This window comes from Apium graveolens, unplaced genomic scaffold, assembly GCF_009905375.1.
Source record: "Apium graveolens cultivar Ventura unplaced genomic scaffold, ASM990537v1 ctg8265, whole genome shotgun sequence".
NCBI lineage: Eukaryota > Viridiplantae > Streptophyta > Magnoliopsida > Apiales > Apiaceae > Apium > Apium graveolens.
The window spans coordinates 10,834-12,164 of NW_027421032.1; the positions used below are offsets into that span (position 1 = coordinate 10,834).

The 1,331-nt window shown below is 37.1% G+C and overlaps 1 protein-coding gene across 1 annotated transcript; it reads left to right on the plus strand.

The window, feature by feature from the left end:
- Positions 1-327: 327 nt before the first annotated feature.
- Positions 328-1,244, plus strand: LOC141704817 (RING-H2 finger protein ATL54-like; the record flags this gene model as incomplete). The annotated part of the gene is made up of 3 exons (XM_074507984.1): positions 328-484; positions 594-952; positions 1,069-1,244. Coding segments are annotated over exons 1-3 (692 nt in total), but the record flags the coding sequence as incomplete, so codon positions are not given.
- Positions 1,245-1,331: the final 87 nt, after the last annotated feature.

Consider the following 1,331-nt stretch of genomic DNA (forward strand, 5'->3'; position numbering starts at 1 on the left):
ACAGATTGCGAAACCTGAACTGTTTTGCACATACACTAGCTATGCATAAAACACATACACGTACCAAGATGTCAATGTCCTACCAACATCTGATAAAGAAGTATCACGTTTTTTATATACCAAACACCACCATGAACTTAAAAACAAACATTTTTTACACAAATCTATTCACATTCTTCGCAAACCAATCATGTAATCTCCAAGTCTATATTGGTATGTTTCTAGATTGCGAAGGTGTCACAACCAAAGCTTCATTCCCCTTCTGTCAAAACCAAGAAAATGTGAAAAATTAGAACTCTTTAGACTTTAGCCCCCGTGCACACTCAAATGGCTGTCAAACACCGAAAACTATTTCCATCTTCATCACCAAACAATACGTTTGATGGTTGTTCTGATATCTGTGACCCTATTGTTCCGTACCCTGATTTTGATGTCCTTCCACCACCGCTAGCTCCACCTCCACCACTCGAATCATATTTTATCAGCAACAAGTCTAGCCAACACGTGTCGCCTTATGTGATTATCATAATCAGCTTACTTGCTAGCTTGTTTCTACTTGTAGGCTATTATGTGATCATCGTAAAATATTGCAGGAATTGTAGCAGGTTCAGGAGGAAGAACGAGAACAACAGACAGTACTATTGGAGATGGAGATGAGGAGTTTCTTGATGAGATTCATGGCCCGATACTTGATCATCCGATATGGTACATCACCACTGTTGGTTTACAGTCTTCTGTTATTAACTCGATCACGATTTTTAAGTACAAAAAATTTGATAAGTTGATTGAAGGTACGGATTGTTCTGTTTGTTTGACTGAGTTTCAAGATGATGAGACATTAAGATTGTTGCCAAAATGTAACCATGCATTTCATATACCTTGTATTGATACATGGTTAAGGTCACATACAACATGTCCGTTGTGTCGTGCTGGTATTGTGCCTAATAACGATGTAAATATTTCTTCTAATTTAGCTCAAAATGATCAAAATTCAAGTGTTTCTGGAGAAGGGAAGAATCACATTTGGAAAATGTGTCAAATGTTAGTGGAATTATGGATTTTAATCAGGTGAGAAATGAGATTATCGCAAGTAGGGAAGTCGTCGATGATGGTGGAACCGAAAATTGTGAGACTGGTGATCAAAGAAAGGAGATTAAGAGTATCAGAGCAGATATGTTTTCAGATAGGAATAGTACTCCTGAGATAATCGAAAATTCAAGCAATAGTATAAAAACAATGAAGAGGTCGTTTTCAGTGGATTTAAATTCGACTGCAGAACTTTTCTGATAAATTTCGATGAAAGATCATCATCTGTTGCAGAAGCTCTTCCA